Source organism: Marmota flaviventris, chromosome 2 (assembly GCF_047511675.1).
Source record: "Marmota flaviventris isolate mMarFla1 chromosome 2, mMarFla1.hap1, whole genome shotgun sequence".
NCBI lineage: Eukaryota > Metazoa > Chordata > Mammalia > Rodentia > Sciuridae > Marmota > Marmota flaviventris.
In genome coordinates this window covers 112,261,060-112,280,250 of record NC_092499.1, presented here as the reverse complement: position 1 = coordinate 112,280,250, position 19,191 = coordinate 112,261,060, and the positions used below count along the sequence as shown (strand labels likewise).

Below are 19,191 nucleotides of genomic sequence, written 5' to 3'. Positions count from 1 at the left end.
GGAATTGGTTTTTAAAACAATCCTTAATGTTAAAAATATATCAGAAAACAGAATTTGAAAAGGCTTGCAGTGTGTTAGCAATTTGAACGATAATAACACATTGATTTTAGTAGTAGAAATTGAAATACGACACCTGAAGCAGCACTGAAACCTGGATGTGTGTAAACATCTACATCTTTGTGTCTGAATAAAATCAACTTCAAGTCATTTTAAAATATTCTATCTGAAAAAAGCCTGTACACAGTCTAGTTAATGTATGTTTTTAACTGAGCGTATCATAAGGACAATTTATCATTTTCATATACAAATAAAAACAACTTCATCTTTTAGTATCAAGTTCTGAAGAAACTACAACATTGAAAAAAAAAAGAATAAACACGTAGTTTCTGCTTATTAAATAGCTTGGGATGTTAAGCTTTTGGATATATAATTCTAATATGCTATTTCCATACAGTCTGAAGTTCAAATCATAAAATCTTTCTCAGTATCCAATGAAGCAAAACCATTTTTAGGGCACTTCTTTAAAAGGTGGACAATTATTCTTCATTTAAGTACAAGGCAAGTATTTTAGACTAGTTCAATTAGAAATTTTTGATCAGCAAATACAATTACTGTGGCTAATATTTACACTAGTAATCTAAAAATAAAACAAGTTATTTATGGTTTTATTGGATAAATCATTATAAGTACAATTTGCAATTCACAATAAAGGTGAGCGCTCTATCACTGAACCACAACCCCAGCACTACCCAGTCCTTTTTAAAATATTTTATATAGAGGCTTTATTTTAAAAGTAGTCCTTTTCTAAAGAAAACAATGTAGGTTACTGAAACAATGTATCTATAAAAAAAGAAGCTTAAATAATATACATTAACAGAAAAAAAAATGCACTAACACTGCTACCATAAAAATGCAATCCAAAAGTCAGTTCATACTAGAATCTTAAATACCTATATACTGGGGATACTGCAGTTTATTGATCTACAGTCAGTTTTGGGCCAGGTGTTGAAGCAGAAATTTAAAATAATGTTACTGCATTCTTCACTAGCAAAGAGAATACCAAATTAGTTTCAAAAGTCCTTTCTGACAAAATAATGAATTCTTCCCCTCCCCCTCCAACAAGAGACCTTTTCTAAAGGGAGAGAAAAAATCCGCACTATAAATAAATAAATAATGCAAAACAGATACCTCCGGCCTCTTTGATGCTGCACAGCTTGACAAGCCGTTTGCATGCAAATAATTCCCTTCAACTCTGGAAATTCAAGGATCTCAAGGTAATCTTGAACAACTTTCCAGTCTGGGATCACATAATGAGTCACATCACTAGACAAGAGCTTCCCCTCTGAAACATAATTCAAAATGTAAGATATTAGATAACATTTTCAAACCTGTTTTATTACTATCTCAATGTCATGGTGCCCCAGTATGCAAAATAACTTCCCATCTTAATTCCAACATAAAGTTCTTTAAAAGACAAGACAAATCTACTTTGGTAGAAGCCCAAAGTTCTGGGAAACGCTTCGCCTTCTTTTTTTGTTTTTGAAGCTGTGATAAATTCATGCTCAAAGTGGTTTATGGTGTTGCTAGTGGTGCAGGAGAGGACAACTGATATTTTAAAAGCAATCAAGTACATTTCAGCACAAGCTGGATATTTCTGTTACCTCCTCATTGACATGCTATCACATTCAAATGAAGCACTGTATGTATATGTTAACCACTTGTATGTACCCAGCAATTTCTAGTAGGTCATGTTTCAAGCTTCTAAACATGCTCAGAAGTCTTAAGTCCCAGAAAGATGGAATTGACTAGAAAAGATGCTTACTGCAAGCAACCGGAAGTGGTAGGCTTTCCACCCAGCTGAGAGCTGTTTAACCAAGCTGTAACTGAAACTGTAACCAAGCTGAACCCCAACCATAAACAGAATTCCAAGCATTCCCTGAAAAGGACCACCGTGCTCATCTCCCACGAGGGGGAAGGAACAGTAACCCTCATTGTTAAACGGGCCACTCCTGCAACTTGGAAACCAAGCGGGCAAGTCTGGTCCGCAGCAGTCTCCAATCCAGCTTTCACACCACCTTCCCCCACGACGAAGGCCTAGCTAATTCACAAGTCCTGCTCTCCACTGTATAAACCTTCAAGGCGTCCGGGTTGGCAGGCCTGAAAATCTGCAGGAGCGGAGGAGGCCATGTCAAGTGGGCGGCAGCGGCGCGCGGCAGCCTCTCACCGCAGAGCCCGAGCGGTCAGGAGCCGTCCCCCAGGCTGCGAGGTGCCTGCGCCCTCAGGGCCGCTCTGAAAACCCGAACCACCGGCCTCTGGGCTGGGAGGCGCCAGTCTCTGGGGCTCTTCCATTTGATCAGGAGAAGCCGCCGGAGCGTCCCGCAGCGAGCGTCGCTGCAGCCGCGGACCCGGGCCGCCCTCTCCCAGCCCCAGTCAGGCTGCAGGTGATCCTGAGGCGGGCGGAGGCCGCGGGCCTTGGACTCCGCGCCCTCGCCGCCTCGCGCTGCGCCCCCCGACGCTCTGCCCCGGCAGTCCTCGCTCGCGCCCGGCCGCCCCGGTTCCCGCCAGGCCCCGGCTCCGCAGGCTTCCCCAGGCCCCGGCGCCGGCCCTCACCGTTGCGGCAGGCGGCGGGCTGCGGGCAGAGCGGGCTGTTGCACGGCACGCAGGGCCGCAGGTAGTGCTCACGCACGATCCGCAGCGTCCGGCCCTGGAAGGTCCTCAGGAGCAGGACCTTCTCCCGCTTCTGCAGCATGGTGGCGGCGCTCGGCCCGGCGGAGCTCTGGGCCCCGGGAGGCCGCCCAGAGCTGCCGGGAAGCGCCGGAGGCGAGGCCGCGGCTTGGGGCCCGCCCTTCGGTCCCCGGCCGGCCCGGCCCACCCGGCTGGGGTATGAGCGCTCCCGGCATCGAACCGCCCTAACGGACGGACGGCCGTGCCGAGGGCTTGAGGCCCAAGGCCCGCGGGGCGGATTCTCCAGTCCCGGTCCAGGCCTCTACCCTCCCTCCTGCACCTAAATTTCTTTCTAATCCGCAATTGCCTGGGCGTGGTAATAAAATATAAGGAATATATATGGGAGAGAGGTGATTAAAATGCACCCCAAATACCTAGGGGTGACTAGGACACTATATGCAAGAAAGTTTTTGTTTTGTTTTGTTGTTTTGGTACGGGTGATTGAACTCAGGGACTATTAACCACTGAACCATATCCCCAGGCCTTTTTGAATTTTGTTTAGAGACAGGATCCCACTGAGTTGCTTAAAACGGGATTTGATCCTCCTGCCTCAGCCTCCCAAGCCTCTGGGATTACAGGCGTGTGCCACTGGAAGCTAATTTAAAAGTACTCTGAAAAAAGGTTTGGTTGAACTATAAACGATTACTAATACTTTGTTTCTATCTATATCCATATGGGAATCCGGCTGCCATATAAATACTGGGCAATTACTAGAGTTTTCAGTTATTTATCTGTCCTCGCTAAAAAAAAAAAAAAATCAGAAACTAAACAGCCCTGCTAGCCTAGCCTTTATTCCTTTCTGGGGCTGTGGCTCAGCAGTAAGGCTCTCGCCTAGCACGTTTGAGGGCCTGGGTTCAATCCTCAGCACCACATGAAAATAAATAAAAGGTATTGCGTCCGACGGCAACTAAAAAATAAATATTTTAAAAAGTGTACTTATTTTGAATTTTAATACATGTAAACATTCTCAGATAAAATGAAAACCAGTCCCATCCCTTGGGGTAAACACTGTTCAACTTTATAGCAGTGGCATTCTCTGGCAAAGGAATTCTTAAAACTGCCATTGACAATCACAATGGTACTGCAATGTAGCTTCTGACGAAAAGGTTCACTGTGTCTTCTGAGATCACATACCTTTGACTGGCTAGAACTCCTTTTTATTGTTGTTTGTTTTATACTGGGGACTGAACTCAGGGGCGCTCACCCACTGAGCTACATCCCAGCCCATTTTCCGTGTGCGTGTATTTTTTTAATATATATTTTTTAGTTGTAGTTGGGCACAATTTTTACGTGGTGCTGAGGATCGCACCCAGCCCCTGGAATGTGTGAGGCGAGTGCTCTGCCGCTGATCTACCAACCCCAGCCCTTTCCTTATATTTTATTATGAGACAAGGTCTCACTGAGTTGCTTAGGGCCTCACTAAGTTCTGAGGCTGGTATGGAACTCGCGATCCTCCTGCCTCAGCCTCCCAAACCACTGGGATTACAGGCATGCGCCATTGCGCCCCATAGAACTTTCTTGACAGACTTGAGCGGAGCGGGTGCTGTATGTAAGGGTCCGGCGAAGTGTCGGAGAAAGAGACCACCAAGTGACCACTCATGCAATTGGCAGAAGGGGATTTATTGATCTAGCATGCTAGGGCTCCGTGCCCACTCAAGAAGGGAGAACAGCCCAGAGCCGGAGCAGGGGCTGAGCACTGCTTAAGTACACTTTTTTTGGGAGGGCGGGGATTTTACATACATCACAGTCTCCTTTAACAAATCATCATACACCGCGGGAAAATCAAACAACAATTCTGAGACATGATTAGTTCATACATTGGCAGGAACAGGTGTGTGGGGGGGTGATAGGTCAGTTCTAAACGGGGTACACATTCAAACTGATTGGTCCAGGCCCTGCAATGCCTACGTGCAAGATCGTACAGAGCCCTGAGTTATTAGACAACCAAGCGGTCAGGGGGAATATTTACTGGGCGGTTCCAAGCATTGTCTTAACAGCTACAGGAATTTCAGGTTTTGCATGTAGCATAGGAACTTAACAATACCTAATCCTTTACATTTTAACTCAGGCCTTGCAGCTTAGAAACTTTACAATGCCCCGTCTTTTACCCTTTAACTTTTACACTTTAACTTCAATTTCTTTTACCCTTACACTGTACATTACCAGTTTAACTTCCACAAATCAAAGCAGTGGGCATTCACATCCACATTTTATAACCGAGGCAGGCTCAGTTATTAAGTGGTAGAATCCGCATTCAAGCCAGAATCTAATGAGTCCAAAGCAGATTCTTAACCTACTATTCAGAGATGAATAAAGTACAGTTCCTGCATCTAAGGAATTTATAGTGTATATATTTAGCAAGCTCTAGCTAAGACAGCTCAACCTTCTGGCTGGAAACATCACAGCCTCCTATTCTGCTTAAGTAAGCAGAATTGAGGGTGCCCTATTGGATCTCTCCCTTTATTCTAAGGGAACACATAAAAATAACCATGGCGACAGTGAGTTACCCTATATATAATCCCAGTTAGTAGGGAGGCTGAGGCAGAAGGATCACAAGTTCAAGGCCAGCCTCTGCAACTCAGACATTGTCTTAAAATTAAAAAAAAAAAAAAATTTTTTAAAGCAGGGGAAGTGCCATCCAGCACATGCCTGTAATCCCAGAGGCTCAGGAGGCTGAGGCAGAGGGATTGCTAGTTCAAATCCAGCCTCAGCAATGGCAAGGCGCTAAGCAACTCAGTGAGACCTTGTCTCCAAATAAAACACAAAATAGGGCTGGGGATATGGCTCTGTGGTTGAGTGCCCCTGAGTTCAATCCCCAATACTCCCCTGCCCCAGGTTAAAAAAAAAAAAAGGAGGGGAAGTAGCTCAGTGGTGTAACACTTGTCTAGCAAGCACAAGGCCCTGGAGCAATCTCCAGTACTTCAAAAATAAATATTAAAAATGAAGCCATGGCCCTTCAGCGTACCTCTGTCAAAATACACAGCGGTGTGAGATCTGAGATGAAATTGCACAAATCAGAATCTAACAGAGTGCTTAGTCCACAGGCCAGAGTGCAAGGATCGAACCCAGATGCATGGTGCAGGAGGCCCCAATTCAAGAGGCCAATTCTAAAGTGCTCAGAGCATAGCAAGTAGCCAAATTTGTCCCCTACACAAAAATGCTTCAGACAGCTGTTCACAATTCTCTCTAAAATGCTTGTGCGTGCGTCCTTTCTCTCTATTTTTTCTTCCTATTCTGGGGACAACTCAGGGATATTCTACTACCAACATCCTCAGCCCTTTATATATTTTTATTTTGAGACAGGATTTCCTAATTTGCCCAGCTGACCAAGAACTTGCCATCCTCCTGACTCAGCCTCCCACAAAGCTGGTACAGGTGTGCATCACTGCACCTGGCTAAAGGTCTCCCATTTTCATCTTTTTTTAAACACTTGATTATATGGGGATGAGGATAACTTTGATTAGATTCTAATGTGCAGATTGGGACAAATGATCTTTCTATTTAATATTTTTTTAAGTTGTAGTTGGACACAATACCTTTATTTATTTATTTACTTACTTACTTATACATGGTGCTGAGGATGGAACCCAGTGCCTCACACATGCTAGGCTAGCACTCTACTACTGAGCCACAACCCTGGTCCTGACAAATGATCTTTTCAGAAATAGAATATGTCTGGGATTCTACTGAGAGTTGGTTTCATCAATATTTTAAGTAACCTAAGGCCCATGAAGAATTCCTTTTGCTTGAATTGTGACAATAATGTACAAACTGTTCTCTTTTGTTTTGTTGTACTGGGAATTGAACCTAGGGGCACTTTACCACTGAACTACATCCCAACCCTTTTTAAATTTTATTTTATTTTATTTTGAGATAGCGTCTTGTTAAATTGCTTTGGGCCTCACTAAATTGCTAAGGTTAGCTTCTAACTTGTGATCCTCCTGCCTCAGCCTCCAGAATCAGCCTCCAGAGTCACTGGGATTACCGGCATGGGTCACCATGCCTGGTTACAAAGTGTTATTAAAAACATGGTCCCTCAGTTCTTAGAACTGATCATGTAAAATGGATGAGTGCCTTTCTGGTTGGTTGGTTGGTTGGTTTGCCTCACAGGCCGTGTGATGCCTTTTGACTGAAGAAAGGTGTCTGTATCAGAATAAACCAGCTGATGCTGTAGTAACATACAACTTCAAAAATCTCAATGTCTCAAGACAACTAGAGGTTGCCTGGGTGCCAAGAGCACTGCTGTCTTTGCCCAGGACTCAGGCTGATGAAGTAACCCTTTCTGGAACACTGCTGGTTATTGGCAAAGGGGAGAGAGAGCTTCACACCCATAATCAGAAGAGTGGTCCGGAGTGGAAATAATGCAAGTCATTTCCTCCTGTGGTCAGAATTAGTCACATGACCAGCAATGGGGACAGGTGGGGCAGGAGGTGCATTCCTAGGTCTGAAGGCAGGTGGTGAAACCCTTTGAACAGCACTAGTGACTACTTGAGTGCCTCTACCCAAATCCTTTACCCCTAAATGAGACAATTTGTTCTGCAATCTCCTTATTCCTTGTTCTGTGGGATACCCCAGCTCAGCCCACTACCTGGTCTCTGCTTGAACATTCTGTTACTTTTTACATTGGACTCTCTCCACATGAGCCAGTACACCAACCACTCATCACCACATCATCTCTTTATCCTTATCATAGTAGTTCAGTATGTAATTTTTTAAAATTTTAGTTGTAGTTAGACACAATACCTTTATTTTATTCTTACGTGGTGCTGAGGATCAAAGCCAGGTCCTCCACAGATGCTAGATGAGCGCTCTATCACTGAGCCACAACTCCAGCCCCAGTATGTGATTTTTTTAAAAAATATTTTTTTAGTTGTCAATGAACTTTATTTTATTTATTTATATGCAGTGCTGAGAATTGAACCCAGTAACTCACACATGCTAGGCAAGCACTCTACTGCTGAGCCACAACCCCAGTCCCTCAGTATTTTTTTTTTTGTGAGAGAGACTTGCTCCTCACCAAATCCATGTTCTCTTCTTCTCTGGACACAGAGATGACCCATATTTCCTAGTTTCTCTTGCAGGTAGAGAGGTATGACTGGGTTCTAGCTGGCAGAATGTAATGGCACCAGTTCCAGGCCTGGCCTATAAAACCCCCATGTATGCTCTTCTTTCATGTTCCACTGGCTGAATTCCAATGCACAGGGGATCTTGGAAGCTGGTGTTAAAGATGGCAGAAACTTTTCTCTCCAGGACATCTTTGGTTCTTAAACTGTACAGAGGAGAGCTCTGCTTCCCCGGACTCAGGGGCATCCACAGTGAACTCTTATAAGGGAGAAATAACCTTTTGTTATAGCAGCTACTATTATCCTATTACACTCCCACTTTACAAAGGAAGCTAAGGAACTTGTCCAAGAGTTGCAGGGCTGTTTGTTCAGAAAACTCCTCACTAGATACTAAGTGTCTTTATGAAGCTGCTCAAGGATTTCTACAGCACTTCTAATGGTACAGTCTTCTAGCAGGTGGGAGAACATCAGTGATCTGCTGTGTTCTGCTTATGTCTGGGCCGTAATGCTACACTGGGCAAGGATGCCTGGCAGCTTGCTTCTCTCTTTAGTTTCTCCTTTCCTTGTCAATCCAAGTGCAGATGGGCAGCCAATTGCCCAGATACCAGAGTGCTGCGACAGCTTTCAGCACTCTGTTGCTGATGGAAATCTCTGACGGTGGCTTGGTTTCCCTGGTGCATGACTTCAATCTGCAGGCTGAGCACCCGGGTGCTTACACGGCAGAGTTTGTAGCACTGACATGCCTTCTTGCAGATGCACTCTGGGAGTGCAGACATCAACATCTATCTACTGGATCATAATCAAAAGGTCTCATCAAAAGGTTAACCTAGGCAGAGTGGGGCATCTTTCCAAAGGGCTAAGAGGACAGGGAGGTTAAAGGTATAAAAGAAATTCCAGAAGATGAGCTCGAAGCATTTGAGGGGTTATGGAAGCTAGCATTGAAACAATCTGTATTTATTGATTGATTTAAAATTACAATAATTAAAATTAAAATTACATTTGATTTAAAATTACATGCTTACTGCAACACAAACAATTCTGAAGAACGAGAAGTAAAAACATTAAAGTTCTGTTTCCATCTGAAACCTACTTCTCTGTAATTACTGTTGTTTGATAGCTTTGCATCCTAAGAGTCATTAAAAAGAAACCAAAGTTTTCAACCTATGCTGAACCAGCTAATTACAGCTAATGCTTTTCAGGCTTTTACCAGGGGCCAGGTACTGCTGTACACACTTACTGCATTTTCACATTTAATCCTCAAAACAATGCCTTGAATGAGCTACCATTAGCAAGTACACCTTCCAAGCAAGGAAACTGACCTAGAAAAGGACTGAAGTGATTCCCAGACCACTTACTCCATGGATGGCAAAGCCAGACTTTGAACCCAAGCAGTTTGGCTGTGCTGTTTATGTAATGAGTCAGCTGAGCCACCCTTTAATTAGTAAATGACAACCGTCTAGGATAGGGTACATTCTATGTGGTGGACTGGGGATGAACCCGATTACAGGGATAAAGAATTGGAAATGGTAGCATTTAAGTATCGACTCTCCTAACTTCCCTGAGTCTTAGTGATTTCATTTGTAAAATACAGCCAATAGGGCAGATGTTACTAGGTATCGATATTAATAAATCGATGATTCTAAAGGGTCATGTAAATACCTAAAATTACTCCATTTATCTAAAGAATCAGCTTGCTTTCATTTGTGCTTTGTGTCAGTGGAGAACAAATGGCTGCTGAAATTACTTTTCTACTTGTATTAGGGATAATTTAATTTCCTATATGTTAAAGGCTGTTAATCCTTAGTTTTCATTTTTCCCGGCAGATATGATGGCTCTATTTTGGCATTCGAAACACTCTGTGATTCCTCATAATCCACTTTGCAATGATTACTCTAACACGTTCTGCTTAATTCTTTTTTTAAGAGAAAATTATTTTTGCACTTACTATTGTAAATCTCAGCAGATTTTGTCTGTACTGTTAACCTGCTGATAATTTTGTTGTTCTACCACTAAAGGGCGCTGTTTCATTGATTTTTTTTTTTTTTTTTAAGTGGTTCCTCTAAAGTCTCCTCTGTGTTGATATCTGAGTAATGCAAATCTGGCCTTTCACAGACCATGTTAAAATGCATTCAATTATTTGAGACCAAAAACAAGCAAACAAAAAACCTTGGTATTTTAACAATACCTTTATTCAAGGAGCCCAAAGGTCCAGATACTCCAAAATTAATTAAAAAGTAAGCTTCATTGATTAAGACAGGAAAGAAAAAGAAAATCCTTTAAGTCTTAAAGCCGACTAGAAAAAAATTCAGTTATGTGGATTGCCATTTGTAATTGAAAAATAGAAACATCACTATTGTGGTTTAATTTTTTGAGTTGGTGTTATTTGATAAAATTAAATTATCATCCATTTTGTGGGATTGTTACCAGTCATAATAAACGGTTTTTGTATTGGATGAGTATATTATATGAAATTTTTCCTGTTTATTTTGCTATTTAGTTACTGAATCTATTTGCATTTGGGAGAGCACCTCCCATTGTCTGTATCTGATAGACTATGAATTTTTTTTTTTTTTTGGTACCAGACATTGAACCCAGGGGTCTTTAACCACTGGAGCCACATTCCCAGCACTTTTTATTTTTTATTCGAAGACAGGGTCTTGCTAAGTTTCTTAGGACCTTGTTAAGTCGCTGAGTCTGCCCTCAAACTTGCAATCCTCTTGCCTCAGCCTCCTGAGTTACTGGTATCACAGGTGTGCGCCACTGTGTCTGGCTAGACTGTGAATTCTAAAAGCATATAATTTATAATAGAAAGGTTATGAAGAAATGAAAAATAGAATGAAGAGTACTAAGCTTCCAGGTTTAGGATAAATATAAACAAAGTATTAGGATTTTCAATTTAACTTTTATTATTTCATAAAATGAAAGTCACATTAAGCTATGCTTTTGTGTCTGGCTCTAAAGGAAGAATATGGACCAAAGTTTAGAATGGCACATATAATTAACTTTCTTTATATTTTAGGTCAGGGCAAATACACTATTTCTGCTTGCCTTCAATTCCTGTATAAAACAAAGTACCACCAACAGTAGTTTAAAGCTGTTCATTTATTATCCAGTGTCTGTAGGTCAGAAGTCTGGGCACAGCTAGGTTAGATATTCTGCTCAGGGTCTCACAAGGCTAAAATCAAGGTGTCTGTTGAACTGTGTTCTTTTCTGGAGCTTGGTATTTCCCTTCAAGTTGGCAGGTTGGGACTAAGGCCCCTGATCCCCTAATCTCTTGCTGGCTATTAGCCAGGGGTGCTCTAAGTGCTTAGAGGCCACCTGTAGTGCCCTGTCATGCAGCCCATTCCATGTACTTTGTACCCTTCTTGTCTCTGTCATCAGAAACCAGTCCCTTTAAGACTTCACCTGATCAGATCAGCCCACCAAGGCTAATCTACTATCTTAAAGTCAGCTGATTTGGGACCTTAAATGCATCTGCAAAATCCCTTCACAGCAGCACCTAGATTCTCATTTGGTCGAATAACCCGGAGAAGGTGTGTGTATACCAGGGTGCCAGAATCTTGAGTGCGTCTCAGAATTCTGTCTACCATAATGATTCAGAAAAAAAATGTCTGAGTTCCATAAATCATGTTTAAAACAATGGTATTTGAAAGAAACAGAAATAATGTTCTTAGAAAAGAATGGGATGATCCTAGCTATTTGGGAGGCTGAGGCAGGAGGATTGCAATTTTGAGGCCAGCCTGGATGACTTAGAGAGACCCTATCTCAAAATAAAAATAAAAAGGGATGGGGATGTAGCTCAGAGGCAGAAAGTGTCCCTGGGTTCAATCCCCAGCACCCAAAATAAGTAAGTAAGTAAGCAAGTAAAGGAATGGAAGATGCAGGCCTATATCCAGAGGGAGACAAAAATAATGGCCGATGGGCAGCACTGGCTGGGCTGGTTCAGGCTGAGGGGGAACCACCAAAGCACCTGACCCTGCATGCTGTTGGGTTGAGGAGCCTCGGTTCACACTGGACGGGGAATTCACTCAGGAATCCTGCGCAGAGCCCAGCCCTTTGGCTAACAGGGGCCCAGCGTGTGGAGGGGCCTGGGTGCTTTGGTCAGGGCACTCCTAATTGGCGGACCCCTCAGCTCTTCCCAAAGAAGATTAGGATCCTCCAGATTAGGATTCTCTCTTAAAGATCCACTGTGACAGGTGACAGGAGGCCTAGCAGTTTTTGAAGATTTGAATTTTAAATTTGAGATGTCATCCTTCTCAGAGGCCTCCTTCTCCGTGTGGCTGGCTGCAGAGCCTTCTGAGAAAGGTGATGGAGTCAGAGCCCAGACTGAGGAAACTCCTCTGATTGCAGTATTTGGGTGGGGAGGGGGGAAGCAGAGGGCTTCCTCTTTTTTTTTTTTTTCTATTAAATTTGACATTTTAAGAGACATCATTAAAAAATATTCTTCTGCCCTGGAGAGAAAAGGCTTGGATCTGAGCTCACTTTCCCTGAAACCATAAGGCTCTTGTCATGTTTACCATTTTAGCCTTCAAGGCCGTATTTTTTTCTGACTTGGAGAACTGAAGGCATTTTGATCCCCTTCCAGTTCTACAAACAATGTTCTTTAATTAGCTTGAGGCATCACTGTGGATCAGAGAAAGGCACTTCCTCTCCCTGCCCGAAGCTCCCAGCACCTGCTAATCCCCCAACCAGAAGCAAGAGAGGAGGGGGTGTTCTCTGAGCCCTCAGAGCACTGCTTCCTCAAATGTATACAAAACTATAGAAAATAACCGGAAACCCATTGCTTCATTAGTAAATGCAGAGCGTGGTGTTTTTACTAGACCCAAGAGCAACGCTGTGGACCCATGTGTCCGCCAAACCCACTTATTGACTTAGGGCTAGTGTGATATTCATGCTATGGGACACATGATGTATCCTTTCCAGTGGCACTAAGTTCATCATATTAGAGAAAATGTAAAAAGGAAGAATGACTAGGTAGAAAATAAGAGTATACTGCTGATAATATTGTTGATTAATACTGAGTGGGCCCTACTAAACCACACCTTTCTCTTCCAAGGTACTTGTCTTAAGCTTTCCCCAGTTTTTTCTTTCTTTTTTCAATATTTTATTTTTTAGTTATAGTTGGACACAATACCTTTATTTTATTTATTTATTTTTATGTGGTGCTGAGGATCAAACCCAGGGCCTGGCACATGCTAGGCGAGTGCTCTACCGCTGAGCCACAACCCCAGCCCACATTTTCCCCAGTTTTATTTATTTATTTAATTTGTTAACAGCTTTATTGATATAATTCGTACACAATATAGTCCACCATGGAGAGTGTACAGGTCAGGCCTGGGGGTGTTGTTCAGTAGGAGAGGGGTTGCTTGGCTTGCCCCATGGCCCTGGCTTCAATTCCCAGCATCAAAAAAGGTAATAAATAGGTGGGGCTAGGGCTCACCAGTGGAGCGCTTGCCTCGCATGTATGAGGCTCTGGATTCAATCCTCAGCACCACATAAAAATAAATGAACAAAATAAAGGTATAGTGTTCATCTACAACTAAAAATATAAAAATAAAAAAGTAATAAATAAAAAATTAAAATGCACAATTCATAGATTGTTTATCTTTTGATTTTTGAGACGGGGATCTTGCTGGCCTTGAACTCCCAACTCTCCCGCTGGTATTTTAAACATGCACCCTATGCTTGGTAATTCATGGGGTTTTAGTGTATATACAGATCTATTCAATCATTCACAAATATATTTAAATATAGTCAATTTTAGCACATTTGATCATCTCAAAAAGAAATCCCATCCTTTTTAGCAGTTACCTCTCATTATCCTATTCACTTTAGACCTAAGCAATCACAGTACTTTGGGTCTTTGTTTATTTATATGGTGGTACCAGGAACTGAACCCAGGGGTGCTTTACCACTGGGCTACATCCCCAGGCCTTTGTTATTTTTATTTTGAGTCTGGGTCTTGCTAAATTGCCAAGTTGTCCTTGAATTTACAATCCTTCTGCTTCTCCCTAGGATTATAGGCATGCAGCATGGTGCCTGGTCTACTTTGGATCTTGGTAATTGGCATTTTCTGGACATTAAATGGAATTATATAATATGTGGTTTTTATGTGACTGGCAGTTTTTTCACTTAGCATAGCATTTTCTTTGTTTCTTTTCTTTCTTCTTCTTCTTTTCCTTTTATTATTTTGGTAGTGTTGGGGATCAACCTGGGGCTTCATGCATGGCAGCCAGCCACATCTTCACTATCTCACTAAATGTTTTAAAGTTGTATCCATTCATGCTGCAGTCTGGCTGGACACAAAATAACCGAGCCACGAGGCACTTGTAGGTTCAAACAGGAACTCCTTTATTGCCCGAACTCCACCAGCACTCCACGCTCTCTCCCCGGGAACTCTCTCACCCTCCACCGGGCTCCGCAGGAACTCAATGGGAACCCCAGGAGAACTCAACAGGAACTCCAAAGTAGTGGTGCCCAAGGCAGCAGGAGCCACCCTATTCCCAGAGCCGCCCTATTGCTGGAGCCTCCCGACAGCAGGGTCCAATACACAGCCTGTTTCAGTCCAGCATCATCCAGTCACAGCAATTATAACTTAATTATCATCACCTTAATGGCTCACTGGCATCACCTCTTAACCACTCCTTCTGGCAAAATGCCATGCGCCATCCCGACTCGGCTGTGGCCCTCGACACATTCAGACTTCATTTTTTGTCAATACTGCATTTTTTGTGTCTAAATACGGTTCATTTTATTATTAAACCAACATTTTGTTATCTATTCATCAGTTGATGGGCATTTGGATTTTTTCCCCATATCTTGGTTACTATGAATAATACTATTATATACATTTTTGTATGTTTTGTGTGAACATATTATCCTTTCTATTTCTAGAAGTGAAATTGCTGTGGTAAATGGTAATTCAGTTTTAGAAGGTAAATGGTAATTCAATTCAACATCCACCAGGATAATCTCAACATCCTTAACTTATATATTAACTAATATGTATATAGAATATGTAGATATTTCACATACATATATACATTATATATTGTAGTCTATTATGATTGACTAGGATATTGCAGTAACAAAAACTCCTTGAGGGCTGGGATTATGGATCAATGGTGGAGCACTTACTTAGCACATGTGAGGCACTAGGTTCGATCCTCAACACCACATAAAAAAATGAATAAAGATATTTAAAACAAAACAAAACACAAAATCCTCGAATTGGGGCTGGGGTTGTGTTTCGATGGTAGAGTGCTTGCCTAGCATGTATGATGCACTGGGTTTGATCCTCAGCACCACATAAAAATAAAATAAAGGTATTGGGTCCACCTAAAACTAAAAAATATATAATATATATTACATATAATATACATGCTAATATATATATATATATATATATATATATATATATATATTAAAGATAAACAAATGAACTCCTTGAATGTTAGTGGATTAAAACAATAAGGATTATTCCCCATTCGACTCTATGTCACTCTCCTCCGTCATGCACACCAAAGGACTGAGGCTGATGGCGTTCCCTTTCTGTGTTTCTGCAGTTGGGTGGCAGGGGAAAAGAATGAGACAAATTGTATACTCGATCCTAAAGCTTCTAGTTGGAAAAGGCATACGTGACTTCTGGTCACAAACCACCATTAAAGCAAGTCACTGGGTCACACAGGATTCCAAGGACAGGAAGAGGAAAGCCAGAATATTTGGTGAGAGAAATAAGGATACCCTCATCCATATGTATATAGGAGGGTGTACTTTGAAAAGAGGAAAAAGTTTTAATTGTAGCTAAGAGAGTCAATTCTGATTTATCATTGTAATATTGTTACAATGATAAGTTGTGAGTAGATAAAAACAATGACATAAACTGTTAATAGAATATACTGCAGTCCCTGAAAAGGACAAGGCAGAGCTTTATGTTCACACATGCAAATATCCCCAAGAGATACCAAACTTAAAATAGAGCAAGTAGCAGATTTATTTAAAAACATACAAAAATACATAAAAATATTCATGTGCACAGGTTTGTGTGTGTGTTTTAAGTGCAGAGGAAAAGGCCTCAAGGGGTTATTACCAAGCAGTTACTGTTCACAGGGAATAGAGTTGGATTGGTGTAGCATGTTAACCTTTTTACTTTATGTCATCCTGCATTGTTTGAATTAATTACATTGAACATTTATTTAAGTATAGCTTGTGGGATTAGTTTCCTTAGTGCTCTGTAATGAATGACTACAAACTTGGTAAAACAGAAATTTATTCTTTCTGGGGTCTGGTGGTGCAGGCCTATAATCCTAGCAACTCAGAAGGAAGGCTGACGTATGAGGATTGCAAGTTCAAGACCAGCCTCAGCAACTTAGTAAGACCCTGTCTCAAAATAAAAAATAAAAAGGGCTGAGGATGTAGCTCAGGGGTGAAGCACCCTGGGTTTAATCTGTAGTATCAACGAACAAACAAACAACAAAGTTATTCTTTCATGGTTCTGGAGGACAGAAGTCCTCCAGATTCTCTCTCCAAAGGCTCTAGGGGACAATCACTCCTTGCCTCTCCCGGCTCTAGGTCCTGTGAGCATTCCTTGACTCATGACCATGTCAATCTCCATGGCCACATTGCTTCTCTCTCTTGAGTACATCTGTGTGTCTCTCTTACAAAGACACTCTCATTGGATTTTGGACCCACCAGGGTAATCTCAACATCCTTAACTTATATATTAACTTATTATATCTGCAAAGATCTTTCTCCAGAGAAGGGTACATTCATAGATTCTAGAGATTAGGATGTAGAGACATATATCTTGGGGAGGGGGGTCATTCCACTCTCTACACTAGTATAATGTAAAAATATTTAAAAAGGAAAAAAAATGTAAATCATTATTAATGATTACTTTCAGGAGAGAAACATTTCCAAATTTGTTTTACTGAACTAATGTAACATTTGTAATCAGAAAAAAAAAAAAAAAACCAGACGAAAATAGTAGAGCAATAGTAATAACCACCATAACCAAAGCAAAACAGAGATGGGTCCTAAGTTAAATATACCATATGAACAAATGGCCCTGACACATCAGAAAGAGTAAAGGGGCCACATCCTCAAATAGTGATGGAGAAGGTAGGGGAACAGATTTCAAGCGAAGGGGTTTCTATCAGCCTTGACTTTTCAGATAGACCTACAGAAACATCAGCGTTCTATATGCAAAGCAGGGTCCTACCCTTTGATGAGTGCCTAGGAGGAGCCCCATATTTCACGGGGAAAATACTTCCTCACTGTCAACCCATAGAAATTAAAATGCTGAATGTCATGTTGGCCCATGACTGTAATTCCAGCAACTGGGGAGGCTGAGGCAGGAGGATCACAAGTTTGAGGCCAGCTTGGGCAACTTAGAGAGATCCTGTCTCAAAATAAAAAGGACTGGGAATGCAGCTCAATGGTAAAGCAACTCTGGGTTCAATCCACAGTACCAAAAACCAAAACAAACTAAAGACCCCAAAACAAAACACAAGAACAACAACAACAAAAAACAAACAAACAAACAAAAGTAATTAAAATGCTTTTTTCCCCCCTACCAAAGAAGCAACATTACTGAGTATAGGTTGCAAGCTTGGGCCAATTTCAGCCCCCTGATGTATACAGTTTCATCTTCACTGTGCTGAAAAAATTTTCAATTAGTTGCCAACAATTTTCACATAAAAATTTGGGTTTTGGCTCCTCCTGATCTGCCGCATAGGGCCTGCATTCTCCCGTGGCAGCAGTTAGCTGGAGCTGGAGAGCGGCTCTCTCTTTCAGAAGGGTGATGCCTGGCATTGTCTGTTATTCCCTGTCTGACCCTTCTCATTTACACTGTCCCCCTGGCCTCACAGCCACTGCAGTTTCCAACTCCCCAGTGAACAGAATAAAAATCGCTTTGCTTCTTTCTAGTGCGGTACATTATGGGTTAAGTGCCCTTGTGCTGGTTGGCTGGGAAACCTAAACACTTGCTTCCAGGGAAAAATACATTCTAAGTTCCAAATAGCCAACAAATGAACTTGAAGCCTGCAACCTCTTCATATATTGGTGACTCCTCTACAGTCATGTTTTATAGTCTGCCTAAACAAGTAATGGGAAATGCATATCCATGTGTGCACTCAGAGATCAGAAATTCAATTCCATGGGCTACTGGGGAAGGAAGTTTCAAAATTCTGCTCATCATGCTGTTGGAGCCTGTGCACGCGCACCAGGGGTGTGTGTGAACCTCTGGGGCCATGGAGGCCTTTACTCCACTAGGGCCACTGCCTGTCCTCCTTAGTTGTGGGGCCTCTTAAGTCTAGGGCCTAACCTATTGGGTTAGAAGCAGGCACCTTGACAGATTTCCTTGTGGAGAGCTGTGCTTTCCAGTGAAGCTCTTGAATTTTTAATTTGACCAGAGGAGGTGGCGTGCTTGCTTTGGGTGGCAGGGAATGTTGCTGCCACTGGGGCTGGATCCTTCTTGGAAGTCAGTGAAGAATGTCCTTAAAACTCTGATAAATCACTATTTAGTGAGCACCTACTCTGTTCAGGGCACCAGGCGAGGACACATGCACACATTAAGACATGCACAGGGCCTGCACATCAAGGAGCTTTCAACCTGATTGAGTCAAAGAGACAAAACATTGAGTAGTAGCAGAGCGTTGTGTGAAGCAGATGGGATATCACAGGTGGTGAGCATGTCATAAGTGGATGGCGGAGACTCTAGGTGCTTGTCTGTACCATTGGGGCTGAGGAGTAGCAGTGTGGGCGTGGGGGTGGCTATGAACTAAGTCTAAGCAGAGCAGATGAAGCACCAGCAGGCAGGGAGCAAAGGGAAATGAGAAGGTGGCTTTGGCTGTGATAGAGGATAGGTCAGAAAGTTTAAGGCAGGCTTGTAGAGGGTCCTGAATGTCAGGATACCTAATTCTGGGGTTTGTCCCACAGGCAGTGGAGGACACTGGGAAGTTTTTGAGCAAAGCCATGGTGTGATCCAAGTAGCAAGTTAGTGGATCAGTCTGGTGATGACCTCGGGAGGATTTGGGGGGATGAGGAAGCAGACGGGAGGGGAAGCACAGGCAGGTCACTGGGGCTTAAAAGGAAAGGGCAGGTGGGGAGAAGTCAAGGGCTTGGTGGGACACGTATGGCCATGAGTGGGCAAGGAGGAGCAGCTGCAGTGTGATGGAGGGACAGCTCCAGGTTTGAAGCCAGAAACCAGATAAGGGTGGTGCCCTGGGGCCAAAAGAGCCAAGTGCAAAGGAAGACAACAAGAACAGACTGATCTGAGTCCTGCCTTGATGCGCGCCCTGAGGGTAATGATCCAGCCCTGGCTGCACATTCTCATCTGCTGCCTGGTGGCATGTGGTTTTGTCCGCCCCCCACCCCTGGGTACCAGGGATTGAACCCAAGGGTG

At 42.6% G+C, this 19,191-nt stretch overlaps 1 protein-coding gene across 3 annotated transcripts in view; it reads right to left on the bottom strand.

The window, feature by feature from the left end:
* Dis3l (DIS3 like exosome 3'-5' exoribonuclease) overlaps positions 1-2,871 on the bottom strand; it is a 38,661-nt gene extending 35,790 nt beyond the window's left edge. Inside the window, exons 1-2 of one of the 3 annotated variants that reach the window (XM_027924126.2) lie at positions 2,611-2,871; positions 1,189-1,342 (exon numbers count right to left, since the gene is read on the bottom strand). In XM_027924126.2, the coding sequence (XP_027779927.1) occupies positions 1,189-1,342; positions 2,611-2,749 (293 nt within the window). In that variant the 5' untranslated portion in view covers positions 2,750-2,871. The remainder of the gene's footprint in view (positions 1-1,188; positions 1,343-2,610) is intronic. The other 2 variants (XM_027924112.2, XM_071608409.1) reach the window with 2 other exon arrangements.
* Between the last annotated feature and the right edge of the window lie 16,320 nt (positions 2,872-19,191).